General features: G+C 42.1%; 1 protein-coding gene across 2 annotated transcripts in view; it reads left to right on the top strand.

Moving 5' to 3' along the window:
• LOC126999430 (peroxidasin homolog) overlaps positions 1-14,919 on the top strand; it is a 119,527-nt gene extending 104,608 nt beyond the window's left edge. For both annotated transcript variants that reach the window (XM_050862018.1, XM_050862026.1), the window contains exons 5-6: positions 1-246; positions 14,464-14,919. The exon at positions 1-246 is cut by the window's left edge and continues 45 nt beyond it. In XM_050862018.1, the coding sequence (XP_050717975.1) occupies positions 1-246; positions 14,464-14,582 (365 nt within the window). In that variant the 3' untranslated portion in view covers positions 14,583-14,919. The remainder of the gene's footprint in view (positions 247-14,463) is intronic.
• The last annotated feature ends 304 nt before the right edge of the window (positions 14,920-15,223 follow it).

The raw sequence follows: 15,223 nt of genomic DNA on the forward strand, positions 1-15,223 counted from the left end.
GCGGCAGCAACATCAACCTGACGTGCAAGGTGACTGGCAGCCCCGAACCGCCGCAATACATCTACTGGTACCGCGGCGCCACGCTCATCAACTACAGCTCCCGCGGAGGCATCAGCGTGGTCACCGACAAACTCTCCCGCACCTCCCGCCTCATCCTCACCCGCGCCACCACGGCTGACTCGGGCAACTACACGTGCGCTCCCGCTAACGCCGAGCCCGCCTCAGTTAGCGTCTACATCCTCACAGGTAAGTTTAGGATAGTTACCGTATGCTAAACTGGGCCGGTATTCTCAAACAGCTCCGCCTCGCACTTCAACTATTTCCAAAGACCGAAAAGGAGATTAATCGGGTTTCATGTTTTTTTTTTTCACGTTAATGGTACAGAAGAAGGATCAAATTGCCACAAACTCCTACGAAAGCCTTGTCAAATATGTGTGTGCTAGGAAACCGAGATGTTTGAGAATATGACCCCATGACCCAGTAGACCCGCAACGAATAAAATAGCCACGGGAGCTGATTGGGTGAACGAAAGGAGGCTGGGGATAGGATTCATTGTTACTGTGGAGGTTGGGTGAGGGAAGGGGCGGGGCTAATGCAGTAATTTAGTGTAAGGTAACTTTAGTTGTCTACCTGGTCACTTCTCACACAGGTAAATCGTCTCACTTATTATACTTTCTTAAAGGTGAGTTCTGGTATCTACTCCTCCATGTATTCCTGTTCACCTTCTCGTTCTTCTCTCGTTATTCTCGTGAATGTTCCTATATTCACCAGGTAGGTTATGATATCCGTCTCCCCAGGTAACTTTCTTCATAGTACGGTGCAGCTTTTTAAAAATAGACTCGTGACAAAGAGATCAGCGACAGGTGCTCACTAATAGGCTTATAGAGGAGGTTAAGAGCCGAGAGTCATAGGTGTGTGTGTGTGTGTGTGTGTGTGTGTGTGTGTGTGTGTGTGTGTGTGTGTGTGTGTGTGTAATAATAATAATAATAATAATAATAATAATAATAATAATAATAATAATAATAATAATAATAATAATAATAATAATAATAATAATAATAATAATAATAATAATAATAATAATAATAATAATAATAATAATAATAATAATAATAATAATAATAATAATAATAATAATAATAATAATAATAATAATAATAATAATAATAATAATAATAATAATAATAAAAATAATAATAATAAATGGTTTACTCATTTGTAGGCAGCCATAAGGCTGAAAATACACAAAAATACAATACAATGAGTTTCATGTAGTGAGTAATGGGGGAAGTGTGTGTGTGTGTGTGTGTGTGTGTGTGTGTGTGTGTGTGTGTGTGTGTGTGTGTGTGTGTGTGTGAGTGAGAGAGAGACCGGTGGCGTCGGCCTTGAAGAGCCAGATTCAGATGACGTCACAGTAAAGCGGAGGTTTGAGTTACAAGCCCAATTTCTTAAACGTATCGGTTTCCCATTACTACTTTTACCTAAGGTCACAGAGAATATTAACCGAGTTCTGATGGGTGTTTTTTTCCGTTCAAGATGCAGAAGTAAAACTATCACTAGAATCGCAAAACAGTCCATGCTAGTCCCAACAACTTCTAGAGACTTTTCAAACGAGGAAACTGAGACGTGTTTGACAATACGGGCTTCAATCCGTATGGCTCTTGATGTGTATAGACGACTAACTTAATGTGACCATGCCTGTTAGCGACATATTTCCTGGGTACATCATTATCGTTAGCGATCATGTTCAGCAAGTTAACTCATATAGCGTCTACATAATTAGTCTCTTGAGTAAATTATTAACTATCTTAGCCCGAATATCTGATCAGGTAACTTGTTTAGTCTCTGCATCACACTTACAGTTGATATAATGCACACGCTCGTACAATCACCTCAATAAATTTACCTTTTCACTTATAAACGTTCCGGAATAGACATCAAAAGATCTACGAACTTAGAAATGACAAGTGGCTTCCGACGGGGCGATAAAACCTCCAGGCAGCAGACAGGCAGGTGCGAGACGAGCATTTTTAGGGACAGACAAAGCTGAGATAACGTGAGTGCAGCTTTGCATTATCCGACACAAGACGTAAGGCGCTGAGTCCTCCGGGCACCCAAGGCGACAAAAAAACAAAACAAAAAAAAAAACACGATAAGCTCTTCTTGCGTCAGACAGATGAAAGGCAAACATCTGAAGCGGAGGAAAGATGAATGAACATGGCGCTCACAGTTTCGCATCCTCAGACACAACAAGGTAGGAACGCGACGAGCCTCCAGACACAACCAAACACGTGCAGGAATAATAAGAACATCTGAGTTGATAGAAGATGATGCGGGAAGGCGTTTACATCTTTATAGCATTCAATGGTATACTAGACGATGCTCAAATACTTTATAGAAACACGATTCCTTACATGGTTTAGTTGGAGGGGCAAGTTATTTATACCTCATTGAAAAACGGCGATCCCTTACACTATGCTTTCGACTTAACACGTAAGGTTACCGGAAGCACTAAAGTTCTTCAGTCTTATCAAAACACTAAAGACAATACTCTCCACTCATCGCGTAATGTTACTTATACATCACTGAAAGACGGGTATCACTTACACTATCCTCTCGGCTCAACATGTATGTTTAGCAGATGAACTTAAGCCCTTCACCTCTTATCGAAACACCACACGCTACACCCTCCCTTACCCACGTATAATGTTAGCGTGCTGGTGGTATAGCGGCTTACTTCACTCACTGCTTCCTAGGACCAGGCAAGCTGCATCAAAGACCCTCGCGCAGGATTAGCCCCGTCGAAGAGGCTCCCGAGATACTTCTGGGACCCGGCCGAACGATTAAAGGGCGACGATCAGCTCTCAGAAGGAGTTAACACGCGATGCGGATAAGATGCGGCTGAGTGTTTCGGGGGAAGTAAGGGCTTGGCGAGGCGTCTTCCGGGAAGTGCTTGAAGGGGACTCGGAAACACATGCAAACCGACACGCACACACGCAGATGCGACCACGTAAATGGCAGATGATGATGATGATGATGATGTAAACGGTTCCTCCTCCTGTGTCAAGTTAATGTCAGGTGATGCAGAAAAAAAAAATCAGTGAAAAAAGTAAAAAAAAGTAACGCGGAAAACAACAACAACCAGATGATGAACTGAATTTAAAGCCCTCCAAAATTGCTGTTACGTGGTCAGCGGCATCCATTAAATCTAACATACGCACGTAGCTCGAAAAAAAAAAAAGATTATAAAAGAGGTTGAAGTACTAAATGGAAAACAAATAAAAGAATAAAAATATAAAAGCCAGGATATGTACCCTAACAGTTAACATTTACATAGCCCATTAGCCAGTGTGGGAAGGGGTTAATAGCAGGAAAAGAGCTGTTTGTGTTTGTGTGTGTGTGTGTGTGTGTGTGTGTGTAGGCGGTGAGGAGCAGGGCACTGAACACCTTTACAACTATTACCTTTACAGACCTTCCATCTCATCCCTTCCCCTCCCCCTCCCTTCCCCTCCCATCCCCTTCTCTTCCCCTTTCTCTTCCCGCCCCTTCCCATCCCCTGCCTACCTTCCGAATTTACATTATGCACCTGCCCGCACACACACACACACACACACACACACACACACACACACACGCACACAAACAGGAAGTACACACATACACACACAACACTCCTGCATGCACGGAAGTAATGATAATAATAATACGTTCATACACGCGAGACAGACACATGCTCACAGCGATATTAAGAGTAAACACGCAACACACACACACACACACACACACACACACACACACACACACACACACACACACACACACACACACACACACACACACACACAGACTTTGAAAACACACAGTCCATTACACCCGTCTGGTTTTTTGTGCGCATGTTAATTCTCTTGCAAAGAAATAAAAGTAAAATGAAAGAAAAATATAAAAGAGCAGGAAAAAAACGTAATTTTTTGGTGATTTGTGAATAATGTAAAAGAAAAGCGGAAATAAGAAGAGAAAAACGGCTGATATTACGCTCTTCTTTATTTTTCAGCTCCCTATTTTTGTCGAATTTTTTTTACTCCTTCGCTGATACGTAGAAAAAAAGAAACAAGAAAATGAAAGTCCATAAATAAGCGAGACACGGACGTTTCCATTTCCCGCCAAAAGTGACTCAATCCCGCCCTGGCCAATGAGACAGATGCTATTTTCACCGAGGCAACGGGATCACATTTTTACCGACCACCACCACCACTACCACCATCACCATCACCAGCGCCTCCTCCACCACTATCACCACCTATTATTCCTCTTTTTTTTCTCCTTCATCCTTCCATCGTTCCTTTCTTTATTTGATTTCCTTTCCTTCTTCTTTTGTGAAATCTGGTTAATCCTCTTCCACCCTTCCCTCCCTCTCACATCAATTACCTTCTCTCCTCCTCCTTCTCCTACATTACAATCATCATCATTATCATTTTCCTTCTTCTTTTTCTTCCTTTCTTTTATTTTTCTTCTTTTACTTCTTCTTTTCCTTTTTCTGCTCCTTCTTTTTCACTTATGCTTGTTCTCTGTTTTTCTCTCGTTTCATTATTGTTTCAGCGCCTAAATTTAAATCAGTCCCGTTGTTTTCACGCTTTTCTTTTTCCTTTCATTTTCTTTGCCTTCGTTTTCTTCTTCGCTAGTTTGCTGAATCACTCTATTACTATCCCCTTCTCCTTACTGATTCCCTCTTTTCATCCCTCCTCCTTATTTATCATCATCTTCCTTATTCATCCTCTTTCCTCAACCTGATCATTCTCTTTTGCTTACTTTACCTTTTTCCTTCTTTTCCTTTTCCGGTTTCCTGCATGATCAGGTCTCCGGTTTTTCCCCTTACCATTTCCCTATCCTTCCCTTATCTCTTTTTCTGTCTCCTTCCATTCCCTTCCCTTCCCTTCCCATTCCTTTCCCTTCTTTTCCTTTACCTTCCGCCTTCCATAACTACTGCGTGAACAAGTCTACGGTTTGCCCCCTTACCATTTCCCTATCCTTCCCTTACCTCCTTTCATGTTTTCTTTCCGGTCCCTTCCCTTCCCTTCCCTTCCCTTCACTTCACTTTATTACTTCCCAACTGCCATTACAACTGTGTCAACAAGTCTACGGTCTATCCCCATACATTTCCCTATCTTTCCCATATCTTCCCTTTCTCGTCTTCCTTCCCTTCCCTTCCCTTTCCTTCCCCTACTTTCCACCTTGCATTGCTACGGCGTGAGCAAGTCTACGTTTTTTTCACGTACCATTTCACTACCCTCCCCTTATCTCTCTTCCTGCTTTTCTTCCTTTCTTTTCCCTACCCTTTTGAGAAGATTATTAGAGACAAACTTGTCAAGTTTCTAGAAGACAATAATATAATTTCCGACACCCAGCATGGCTTCAGAAACAAGCGCTCCTGCTTTACGAATCTATTAGACTTCTCCAAGGTATATATAAGAACTGGGATGACCACATCCCCAGTGATGTTATATACCTGGACTTTCAGAAGGCCTTCGACAAGGTACTGTACGACCGATTCCTTAAGAAACTGCACTCGGCGGGCATTGGGGCCAATTTGATCGCGTGGATAAGAGATTGGCTCACCGGCAGAAAACACCGAGTGCTACTCAACGGACAGCCTTCCGATTGGCTTCCAGTCGCTAGTGGAATGCCTCAAGGGTCAGTGCTGGGACCCATTCTATTTATCATATATATATATATATATATATATATATATATATATATATATATATATATATATATATATATATATATATATATATATATATATATATATATATATATATATATATATATATATATATATCAACGACCTAGGATCAGGAATGAAATCCACAGTATCGAAATTTACTGATAACACCAAGGTGGGTGGAAAGGCCCTCACAAAGACCGACTGAGAAATCATCCAGAAAGACCTCGATCACATTATCGAATGGTCGGAAAATGGCAAATGTCCTTTAATGTTGACACATGCAAGGTCCATTGGGTCCAGAAATAACAACCACACATACATCATGAATGGGAAACCTCTGCAGGCGATGCAGGAGGAGAATGATCTTGGAGTCACTATCAGCAGTGACCTGAAACACGCGAGTCAAAGTAAAAAAAACATATGACAAAGCCAACACTATGCTCGGGTTCATAGCGAGGAACTTCGAGTGTAAAACGCCAGACGTGATGCTATCCTTATATAATTCCATGGTAAGACCGTATCTCGAGTATGTAGTACAGTTGTTGTCTCTTGATTACAGAAAGGACATTGATTTACTGGAAAGGATTCAACGACGCCCCACGAAAATGATTCCAACCTGAAGAGCTCAACCGTACGAGGAACGACTCAAGCGACTCAATCTCTTTACACTGGAGAAAAGACGCCTACGAGGGGATATAATACAAGTCTTCAAGTACCTGAAAAATTTCAGTCACGTTGATTACTCCAAATTCTTTGAGCTGCAAACCAACTCAAGAACTAGAAATAACGGTTTGCCCATTCAGTCTAGTCGATGGAACACAGACATTGGAAGGAGTTTCTTTTCAAACAAAGTCATCCGCCACTGGAACAATCTTCCCTCAGAAGTAGTAAATGCAAATGCCATCAACTCCTTCAAATATCGAATCGACCGTCATTTCGTTGCGTCAGGAGTAAACTGAATACCAAGCGAGTTTTGTAAGACTCCGATCAATTTCAAACAATTCTGACTGGACTGTAATTTCGACGGAAACAGATATTGATAAATCGTGGGAGGCCTTCACTACAATATTGAGCAACGCCGTAAGCATATGCGTACCCTATCGTACAGACGTTCAACTATTAAGAAGAAACCCAAATGGTAGAATAATAAAATTGAAAATAGCCACTCTCCCTAAAAAAAAAAAAAACGCGTATACAGTAGATACATATCAACCCAGAGTGAGGCTGACAAACTAGAGATGAACAGAATTCGCCGCGAAGCCAAGAAATTAATAAAACGAAGCAAGAAAAATCTTGAAGAATATATAGCGGAAACAAGTAAATCTAATCCTAAAGAATTGTTTAGCCATGTAAATAATAAAAAGTCACTCACTTGTAGTATCGGACCGCTTGTTAATGAAAATGGTAACCACACGAACGATGAAAAATGAAATGGCTACAATCCTAAATAACTTTTTTCGCATCCGTATTTACCGACGAAGATTGTTTATCACCTCAACCGCCGGAGGTTAAAAGGACCGAAAAGAATTTAAATAGCGCGCTCATCGTTGAAAGTAAAATTTTACGCACAACTGGAAAAGTTAAAATAGGCAAGGCTCCTGGTCCTGAAAAAAAATTACACCTAGAATTTTAAAAGAAATCAAACATCAAATTTGTAAGCCACTCTCTATCTTATTCAATAAATCTTTAACAACAGGAAAAGTTCCGTCGGACTGGAAACTAGCAAATGTCACACCAATTTTCAGAAAGGGGGACAAATCTCATTCAGGAAACTATCGACCAATTAGCCAGACATCAATTGTTTGAAAGTTAATGGAGACTATCATTCTCGATAATATGGTGAAATTCTTCGAAGAAAATAATATAATAAATAATTCGCAACATGGTTTCCGTAGTAAACGTTCGTATTTAGCTAACTTACTTAATTTTTTTAATTATATTTTTGAGGTTTTCGATGAAAGCAGATCAGTAGATATCATATATCTGGATTTTCAAAAGGCATTTGATAAGGTCCCCCACAAACGGTTGCTCAGTAAACTATTGGCGCACGGTATCCCGGGTAACATTCACAATTGGCTAGTGGACTGGCTCTCTGAGCGGAAACAGAGAGTAGTTCTAAACGGTGTTTCATCTAACTGGCTCGATGTAAGAAGCGGCGTACCTCAAGGATCAGTGCTTGGTCCCATGTTCTTAATATATGTTAATGATATCGATGATGGGCTCACCTGTAAAATATCAAAATTTGCTGATGACACAAACATCGTAAGTAAGGTAACTACGACACTCGACGAAAAAGCATTACAATCAGATCTAGATCGACTTGCACGTTGGGCCCGTCAATGGCAAATTAAATTTAACGTTGACAAATGTAAAGTGTTACACATCGGAAACAATAACAATCGCGTTCAGTACGTAAGAATGGCCAACAACTTTCTGTAGTAAGTAAAGGATCTTGGAATCATTATATCAAGCGATTTAAGGCCCAGTCAGCATTCAGAGGTAGTTAAAACCACAAACAAATTGGTTGGCTTCATCGGACGAGTCTTTAATAATAAATCGGAAAAAGTAATATTAAAACTGTATAATTCGCTAGTTCGACCCCATCTAGAGTACTGTGTACAGTTTTGGTCTCCCTATTACAGAAAAGACGTAGAAAAGTTAGAACGGGTTCAACGGAGAATAACACAAATGATTCCTAGATTGAGAAATTTATCTTATGATCAAATAGAACAAGAAGAAATCAGAATTTCAAGGTAAGTGGTAAAAGATTCTCGTCGCACGAAGCCAAACACTTCTTCAAGCGAGTCGTTAATATTTGGAATTCTCTACCCTGTGATGTCGTTGATAGTAAAACAGTTACGGCCTTCAAGAATAGATTAGACAAGTATTTTGAATCCAACCAGCAACTAAGATATTACTCATTGTCGTAATAACGTTAAGTTCTTTCGAATACTGGTGTCCTTGTCCGCTTTTATCACCCGGTTAGTGGTAGCAGTAATGGTAGTTCTTTCCTCTTTCCTACATAATTTCCATGCAGTTTAGTTTTTCCATGCTGCATGGTTCTTTTTCCTTTCCTGCCTGCTTTGGGTGGAGGGATGAAGGAGTGGGGAGGAGCCTTCGCCTTTGCTGTCCTTCATCTTCCACCTTTGATTAGGTAGTTAGTGTAGCTTGTCACAAACAGCCCCGTAAGGACAATCAGGTCTGCTGTTGTTTGTCCTTCCTTTGTGTTGATTTGTGTTCCTTTGTGCTTTCATCTGCTCCCCAGGCCCCAAATGGCTGTCGAGCAGATTAGTTCACCAAAGCGGGCAACTTCGTAATGAACCAGTGACTTTATGTTACCTGCATTTCCATGTTTCCATGTTTCCCTTCCCTTCAGCCTCCCATTACTAAGGCATGCCACCAAACCCATAAGTTCTTCCCTACCTGCCATCTACCCTACAGCCCGTGACCTAGATATATCCGTCCCCCTCTCAACCCTATTGGGGATATTATATAAGTAATACCTTCCTCCTATCCTTCCATTATATGTTTTTCCCTTGCCATCACTTTCTTCAATATAAATCAGCCTATGCATTACGTCTATCATATTTTGTTTTTTTCTTCTTCTATCCTTTCCTTCGTATAAGTAAACCTATGTATTAACTCTTTTCTATTCTGCCTTTATTAATGTTTCTTCCTCCATCATTTTTACTACCTCTGATTTAACATTCTGCTCCGTCCGTGTCTCTCCTTCCTTTCCTCCTCTCCACTTCTTACATTTCCTTCTCTCCCTTGACTCAATATCTTTCCTCCCTTTCTCTCCTTTATCTCTTTCCTCCATATGCCTTTCCCTTGTTTCCTTCCTTCCTTACATGGCTATCTCTCCCTTGGCCCTATATATCTTTCTTCCCTTTCTCTCCTCTATCTCTTTCCTCCATTTATTAATCCCTTGCTCCTCTAGATAGCTACATATTCCTCCATTTCTCCCCAGACTCTATATCGTGCTTCTCTTCCTCCCCTTCCCTACATTCCTTCCACATCATATTTCTCCGCTGTTTTCCCCTCTCTCCATTCCTTTTCGTCCACCGTCTTTCTCAGCCTCCCTCTGCGCCTTCTTATAAATAACTCAAATAACTCCCTCCCTCCCTCCGTATACTTCTTTTCTGACACCCACTTTTGCCTCTGTCCCTTCCACTTCGTCTACCCACTTTCTCAGCCTCCCTCTGCACCCTCTTTGCCTCATTATTCCACAACACTCTCACGCTTTCCTTAAACTTATTTTTTTACATTCATTTCTGCCTCTGTCACTTCCACCGCCTCCTCCTCCCAATCCACCACTACTACTAATGACTGTCCCTTATTCCTCGTCTACCCATTTTCCCAGACTTTCTCTGTACCTCCTTTGCCTCAAAATACCAAAACACACACTCCCTCTTTCCATTCTGTACCTCTATTACCCTCATTCCTGCTTCTGTCCCTGCCCCCGCCTCCTCCTCCTACTCCTGCTACCCCACGACTCCCTTCCTGCGTGCCTTTGGACTTGCCTCGCCTCAACGATGCATCAAGAGTACAAAGGTGTCGTTTTCTTTGTCCCCGCAGGAAGCCACGCTAGGAAAGTGAGGCTGGAGGAAAGATGGGACCAGGGATGGAAAGGGGGCGTGGGGAAGCAGGTAGGAGAGGTAGAAAGGAGAAGGAAAGAAGGGACAAAGAGGAAGAGAGAGGTTGGAGAGTAGGAAAGTGAGGCTGGTGGAAAGATGGGGGCAGAGATGGAGAGAGAGAGAGGGGGTGGGTGGGGGGGAAGCGGGTAGGAGAGATAGGAGGATGGAAGGATGGAGGTAGGAGGAGGAAGGGGGATGGAGGGTAGCTTGGGAAGGAAAACAAGAAAGGTAGGTTAGAGAACTCAGGAGGGGAAAGAGGAAAGAAAAATTAGGAGGAAAGAAAGGAGGAAGGGAGGGAGAAGTTTAGGGATAGGAAGACGGCTGGAGGCGAGATGAAAGAGAAGGAGAACGCGGGAAGGAAGGAAGGAAGGAAAGAGGGAGGGAAAAAAAGGTGGGAGAGAAAGGAAAGGAGAGAAAGGGAAGGAGAGTAAAGCCAAACAAATGGTAAACTTAAACTTACTTTATTCTGAGAGAGAAGGGAAACATGTGAAGAGGAAGGAAGGAACAATGGAAGAAGGAAGGAAGGAAGAAGATAAGGAAGGAAGGAAAGAAAGAAGGCAGCAAGGAAGACAGGAGAAGACAGACACATAAGTAGATGGTAATAAGAGGTATGGTAATAGAGTGAAAAAAAGGAGGAAAAAATGGTAAAATAACGGAGGAAGGAAAATATATGAGAGGAAAGAACGATTACACATTTAGGAAACTATACAAACAAGGACCTGAGAGAAGAAGAAAATCGAAATGAAGGGAAAAAGGAAGGAAAATGAGAATATGGAGAGAAAGGAGAGGAAACATACGAGGGCGATAACTTTGAGAGCGAAGGAGAGAAATACGAGACGAGAAGAGAAGGAGGAAAAGACGAGGGGACTAAATGAAGGAGAAATGAAGAAGAAATGAAGAGGAAATAAAGGATGAAGAAACAAAATTGCGATGCGGAGGATACTACAACACGACCAAAGAAAGGAGGAAGAAAAGGCGGAAGACAGAGACAGGACGATAAGAAGAGTGAGGAAAACTTATAAGAAAAGGCGAGGACGAAAGAATTATGAGGCGACGAATGTTGGGGAAATACCGGGAAAGAAGACGATCAGATCACCTATAAGCGATCCAATATCATAACCTAACCCCATTTGCTTTTGTTTTTTATCTCCTCTTTTCTGTGTCCTTACCGCATCTAGATCGTCTCTGTGTCTATCTGTATCTATTTTTTTTCCTTTCTACATTCTTAACTAACAACCTTATCTAACCTAACCTAACCGAAGTCTAGTCTACCCCCAAACAAACAACCCTAACTAGCCAATAAATATACTCAGGCTACATTATAGCATACCAATCTTTTTTTTCTTTTTCTTTCTATAGTCTTAACGAATAACCTAATTTAACCTAAGGTAATATAATCTTACCTACTATAATCCATTCTATCCTAACCTATCTCATCCTAAGCTGTCTAATGTTTAATTTCTATAGTCCTAACTAATAATCTAACCTAACCTAACCTAATTTCATCTCGTCATCCAATCCTAACCTAACCTAAGTAAAATCTAACCTATCCTAAAGAAACCTAGCTCTAACTAACAAATAACACACACTCAGACTACTTATCAACATACCAATAACTTCAGTTTCATCTAGTGTACGTATCCAAGTATTACAAACATAGAGTGAAAAAAAACTATATCAAAGTAAGTCTCCTTTACCAGCGAACATTCACGACGAGAATAACGGGGGTGGAGAACTTGCCTAAACTTTCCTTACCTACAGCCCGAGGGAGGGAAGAACCAAGGGGGATAAGGGAAAAAAGGAAGTATCAAGGGAGAGAGGGGAAGGAGGGAGGAGGGAAGGAGGGAGAAGGGAAGAAGGGAGAAGGGGAGGTGTAAGGGCTCTAGGGAAAGATGTATAAATAGATAGATAGATAGATAGATAGAGAGAGAGAGAGAGAGAGAGAGAGAGAGAGAGAGAGAGAGAGAGAGAGAGAGAGAGAGAGAGAGAGAGAGAGAGAGAGAGAGAGAGAGAGAGAGAGAGAGAGAGAGAGAGAGAGAGAGAGAGAGAGAGAGAGAGAGAGAGAGAGAGAGAGAGAGAGAGAGAGAGGTCTGCAGGTACTAAAAATATGTGACTACATTTACCTTTCGTGAATAGCAAACTTTTATGGGCAGGTGTAATAATTCTACCCCCAAGTAAGGTTAACAATAGGTACGTGTGTGTGTGTGTGTGTGTGTGTGTGTGTGTGTGTGTGTGTGTGTGTGTGTGTGTGTGTGTGTGTGTGTGTGTGTGTGTGTGTGTGTGTGTGTGTGTGTGTGTGTGTGTGTGTGTGTGTGTGTGTGTGTGTGTGTGTGTGTGTGTGTGTGTGTGTGTGTGTGTGTGTGTGTGTGTGTGTGTGTGTGTGTGTGTGTGTGTGTGTGTGTGTGTGTGTGTGTATCATTAGTCTCTCGCTGTGTCTCCCCTTGCTGGAATAGATGAAAAGAGGCGGAGCTCTCTTTATATTATTTGGGAGTTTCTAATTAGTCTTCCTTCTCTCTCAAGTCCGTGTTTGTCTGTCTGTCTGTCTGTCTCTCTGTCTCTCTGTGTGTGTGTGTGTGTGTGTGTGTGTGTGTGTGTGTGTGTGTGTGTGTGTGTGTGTGTGTGTGTGTGTGTGTGTGTGTGTGTGTGTGTGTGTGTGTGTGTGTGGAAAGAAAATATATTATACAATTTGAAAGCCAAAGGTAGTGTATGAATACTATATCTACCTGTATGCGTGTATGTATGTATCTGGAAGTGTTAAATCCAAGACCTTATATATAGAAGTATCTGAGATTATAAAAAAAACACGAGAGCTCTGCAAGCATACTGCATCCATTAATCTCAGTGTCTCACCAATCTGTCTCACCTTTTTTTTTATATATAGTTCCTCCTCTCCCTTACTGTGTGTATAAAAGCATTCAACAAATAATTCGTGGGAGTGTATTGAAATGATGTATATCAATTGACTAAACCCATTTATCCCCTCCTTTCCCTCTTTCTCTCTCGCTATCTGTCTGTCTATAATTATCTAACTATCTATCTATTTATATCTTTCTCCTTCTCTCGCCCCTACCTGCTGCACTGAGAAAACCTATCCATGGACATGTATATGATTTAAGTGACTTAGTCCTCCCTCGGTGTCTGTCTCTTACTTTCCCTCGCCACTTATTCCAAACTCCACACACTTCACAAACAAAATATTCCATCGCCTTCCGCTTCTCTAACGTGCCTCCACCCACATCGCAAAGTCATTCACTCGTTCACTTGTATACATTCGATTCTCAGATAAGCCTCCCTTTCTCTTTTGATAGTTAGCTCCTCTAAACTTCACCCAAGTTAGTAAAAGTTGGCAATCCCGCTTCAGTTCGATACGTTACCTATATGCTGCGTAAACATAAATACACCCCTCCCTTTAAACTCTCTCTCTCTCTCTCTCTCTCTCTCTCTCTCTCTCTCTCTCTCTCTCTCTCTCTCTCTCTCTCTCTCTCTCTCTCTCTCTCTCTCTCTCTCTCTCTCTCTCTCTCTCTCTCTTTTTTCACTCGCGAGCTGATCCAAACATCATCCACACTGGAAACATATGAACAAAATTTCCTTCGATTTCACATAGCGTTCTATTCGACTCTCCATATTCATTTCCTAGACTCACCCTCTCTCCCTATCTTTACTTACTATCTCTCTACTTCAAACTATACATCAGAAACAAACTAACTACGTCTGCCTTCATTCCACAGACTAAGCCGGTCTCCAAACTCAATACTTTCAGGTCCTTTCTCTTTATCAATTGGGTCATACAAACTCATTCTACATTAGGAACTAGCTAAATATCTAAGCCTCAATTTCACAAAGCAACCCCCTCCGTAAACTCAGTCTCTTTGATTCTCTTTACCTACCACCTCTTCGAAACTCCACTTTAGAAGCAAAGTAACCAGTTGATCTCACATTCCCCAAAGCAGTCCTCTCCTTTAACTCAATCTCTCTCCCTCTCCTTACCTACCAGCTCTCCCACACTAACTAACTAACTAACTAACTAACTAGCCAACCGAGCCTCCCTTCCACAAAGCCACCCTCTCCCTAAACTCAATCTCTCTCTCTCTCTTTACTCGCCAGGGGAGCAGCCGGCAGCCATGCAGGGGGGTGAGAGCGCCGGCGTGCACTGCCCAGCCCGCCTCACGCAACTCCTGCTGGCGATAACCGTGGCCAACTTCCACCACCTCGCCAGGAGATAGTGACAAGAGCCTTCCACTTGCATCCTCGTCCTCACCAACCCCACTACTACTAACGCTTCTACGAGTACCATATCCTCCACTCCATCCCTGCAGCATCCCTTCCTTAATCTAATTACATCCCTTGCCAGAGCACCCACTCTCCCTTCCCCTTCCCCTTCCGCGTGTTTCTAAGTGTGCTAAGTGTATTGTAAGGTTCTATTGAGGTTTTTGTGCAAGATGTGGTGTGGTGGGGGTGAGTGTTACCTGGGATTTGGGACACCTGTTGGATATTGGCTGAGAAAGGGAGTCAGGTGAAGGAGATGGTCTCAGTGGAGTGTTTTTGGCTATTATGGAGAGAGAGAGAGAGAGAGAGAGAGAGAGAGAGAGAGAGAGAGAGAGAGAGAGAGAGAGAGAGAGAGAGAGAGAGAGAGAGAGAGAGAGAGAGAGAGAGAGAGAGAGAGAGAGAGAGAGAGAGAGAGAGAGAGAGAGAGAGAGAGAGAGAGAGAGAGAGAGAGAGAAAAACACACTTTATGGACGTGCTTTCATCTCTCTACGAATCTGAAAGTGTGTGGAATTTTGCATCTGTTGATTTTCGTGTATTTCGTGTTTCTAGAGAATGCGTGAGTGAGTGAGTGAGGTGGGGAGAGAAGAACAGGGATAAA

The sequence above is a fragment of the Eriocheir sinensis genome, chromosome 2, assembly GCF_024679095.1.
Source record: "Eriocheir sinensis breed Jianghai 21 chromosome 2, ASM2467909v1, whole genome shotgun sequence".
Classification (NCBI taxonomy): Eukaryota; Metazoa; Arthropoda; class Malacostraca; order Decapoda; family Varunidae; genus Eriocheir; species Eriocheir sinensis.